Below are 3,221 nucleotides of genomic sequence, written 5' to 3'. Positions count from 1 at the left end.
TTTCTTAGGCAGATTTCCATTTGAGAGCGAATATGAAGTTATGCTTATTCCATAAGCAATTTCGTTCTTCTTGGAGTGGTACACTCATGGTATGAATAAGAAAAGGTAAATGAATTGTCTTTGTGTTTTCTTTTCAATTTTTTTTATTATTTTATATATATCTTTTTATAAATGTTTGTTGATTTTGTAGAAGTAAATCATCTCCATATGCTGCATTTCATGCCAAATTAAAATCACCTTTATCATTGGGAGGAATAGAAATTGACAACAAAAAGTGGTTCTTTGATTTGTGTGATGCAGAAGGTCTCATCAATAAAGATGTAAGATTTTATACTATCTAGCATTTATTATTATATTGTGCATACTTTAGATTGTTTTCATTTTCAATTTTGTTATGTTATAATTGGATTATATATTTTATGTTTTTTTTATATATTTTTTTTGCAGCATATTGATATATCTTTTTACTATTTGCGAAAGAAGGCATTGTCTCATACTTGTTATCCTTCATTTCAGAAATGTACTACAACAAGTTGTGTTTTTGATCACTACATGACCCTAATTAGTTGTGATGAAGCTCATTTAAGGAAGATGATTTCAGATGTAAAAAAAATGAACAACATAAAAGGATAAAGCATCCATGTCCCAAAATGAAGGCTATTATTGATTTCATTATGGGAAAAATATTGAAATTTGGAAAGTCATGGTTTGAAGTTGACTTTGTTTTCATGCCATTTCTTATTCCACAAGGAAGGGGGATTTATTTAGATCATTGGAGCTTAGGAGTTTTACATATAGATAAAAAGATTATCTATATCTATGACTCATTTAATAGTCCCAATAACAAAGATGTTGAAACACAAGTGAAGAAATATTGCAGAATTCTTCCATTCATTTTGGATTATTTGGGCTTCCATGAAAAACGTAAACATTATGCACCTATGTGCGAGGATTTTAGGTTCTCATGGGTTGAAACTCCTTTTCAGAATAACACGTGAGTTTGTTAAGATTCAATTACTTTGTATGCTGAGTTTTTCTTTTCTCCTCAATTTTTTCTGTTGAATTTTGTTTTTACCAATTTGCAGGTTTGATTGTGGTATTTACGTGATAAAAATGGCTGAGTTGTTAATGATGGGGATGTCTCCATTCAAAATTGGTCCAAACAATATTGTTGATATGAGAAGGAAGATGGCCTTAGAATTTTGGGATCATGGGTACAAGAGGAAGCACGGTCATGAAACTCCAGCAGAGAACTTGTGTCAAGTATGATCACAACAACAAAATATGATTCTCAATACTTTTTGTTTTAAGAATGCTTTTATTGCTCACTGACCCTCGAAATCAAGAGTTGTGGAACTCTGAGATTTTGTGCTTGATATCATAAACTTACCATATGAGTTTAGCAATGAGAATTACTTCCCAAGTGGTACTAATCTTTACCATATGAGTTTTAATTCAAGTCTCTTTAAACCACAATGTTTTAAATTTAAACTACTAAGTTTTATATTTGAACCCCTAACCTTTAAATGTAAACCATTTGTCTAAAAATTTAAATAGCAATTATTTTTCTTGAACAAGAAACATTGTAAACTCCTAACCTTTAAATTTAAACCACTTTCCAATAATTTTAAACAACAATCCATATGGCATCAAACTTTGAACCACAAGACTAAATGGCATCAAATTTTGAACCACAATGCTAAATGGCATCAAGTTTTGAAAAATAAAATATAAATTTTTATCTGTTAAGCTCTACTTATAAATCAAGTCTCTTTAAACCACAATGTTTTAAATTTTGAACCACAATGCTAAATGGATTCAAATTTTGATTCATAATTTATAAAGTTATATCCATTAAGATATATTTATAATCGAAGTATCTTTAAACCACAATGTTTTAAATTTAATCCAATAAGCTTTAAGTTTAAACCCCTAAACTTTAAAATTAAACCTCTTATTTAAAAATTTAAACCCCAGACCATATGGCATCAAATTTTGAACCACATGGCTAAATGGAATCAAATTTTGAACCATAATTTATAAATTTTTATCCATTAAGCTATATTTATATTCCAAGTCTCTTTAAACCACTAAGCTTTAAATTTTAAACACTAAACTTTAAAATTAAACCTCTTTAATCGCAATTTTAAAAAATTTATCTATTAAGCTCTATTTATAATCCAAGTCTATTTAAACCACTAAGCTTTAATTTTAAACCGTTTTGCTTTAAAGTTAAACCACTTACCTAAGAATGTAAACCACAAACCAAATGGCATCAAATATTGAACAACTAGGCTAAATGGTATATAATTTTGAACTCAAAATTAAAAGTTTTATCCATTAAGCTATTTTTATAATCCAAGTGTCTTTAAACAACTAAGTTTTAAATTTAAACCGTTAATCTTTAAATTTAAAGCACTTTCCTAAGAATTTAAACCACTAAGCTTTAAATTTAAACCACTAAGGTTTAAATATAAACCACTTTCATAAAACTTTAAACCACAATGCAAATGGCTTCAAATTTTGAACCACATGGCTAAATGGAATTAAATTTTGAACCACAAGGCTAAATGGTATCAAATTTTTATCCATTAAACTCTATTTATAATCCAACTCTATTTAACTAACTATGTTTTAAATTTAAACCCCTAAGCTTAAAATTTAAACCCCTATGTTTTAAATTTAAACCACTAAGGTTTAAATTTAAACCACTTGCCTACAACTTTAAACCACAATAAAAAAAGGCATCAAATTTTGAACCACATGGCTAAATGGAATCAAATTTTGAACCACAACTCTAAATGGAATCAAATTTTGAACCACAATTTATAAATTTTGAACCCCTAAGCTAAATGACATCAAATTTTGAACCCCAAGGATAAATATTATAAAATTTTAATCCAAAATTTATGTATTTTTATCCATTCAGCTCTATTTATAATCCAAGTCTCTTTTACCCTCAATGTTTTAAATTTAAACCACTAAGCTTTAAATTTAAACCACTTGCCTTAAACTTTAAACCCCAAGGCTAAATGGTATTAAATTTTTATCTATTAAGCTCTACTTATAATAAAACTCTATTTAACCAATTATTTTTAAATTTAAACCTAATTTCTGTATTCGTCAAAAATTTTAGACCAGAAGTTGTTAGTGACAAAAAAAAAAAAATTATATATTTTATTTTTAGGTGTGACTGTGCGCTGCGACCCATATCAATTAGA

The 3,221-nt window shown here is 27.7% G+C and overlaps 1 protein-coding gene across 1 annotated transcript; it reads left to right on the top strand.

Annotated features, from left to right (window-relative positions):
- The first annotated feature begins 650 nt into the window (after positions 1 to 650).
- On the top strand, positions 651 to 1,269 carry LOC133824043 (uncharacterized). The gene is made up of 2 exons (XM_062256904.1): positions 651 to 994; positions 1,086 to 1,269. Exons 1-2 carry the CDS (start codon positions 651 to 653, stop codon positions 1,267 to 1,269), a joined length of 528 nt encoding a protein of 175 aa, XP_062112888.1.
- Positions 1,270 to 3,221: the final 1,952 nt, after the last annotated feature.

Source organism: Humulus lupulus, chromosome 3 (assembly GCF_963169125.1).
Source record: "Humulus lupulus chromosome 3, drHumLupu1.1, whole genome shotgun sequence".
In the NCBI taxonomy this organism is placed as follows: domain Eukaryota; kingdom Viridiplantae; phylum Streptophyta; class Magnoliopsida; order Rosales; family Cannabaceae; genus Humulus; species Humulus lupulus.
This window is presented reverse-complemented; position numbering and strand designations above follow the sequence as displayed.

Coding starts and splice junctions, on each gene's coding strand:
- LOC133824043 (XM_062256904.1), top strand. CDS start 651: ATGAAGGCTATTATTGATTTCATTATGGGAAAAATATTGAAATTTGGA. Junction 995..1,085: donor ACTCCTTTTCAGAATAACAC/GTGAGTTTGTTA, acceptor ACCAATTTGCAG/GTTTGATTGTGGTATTTACG.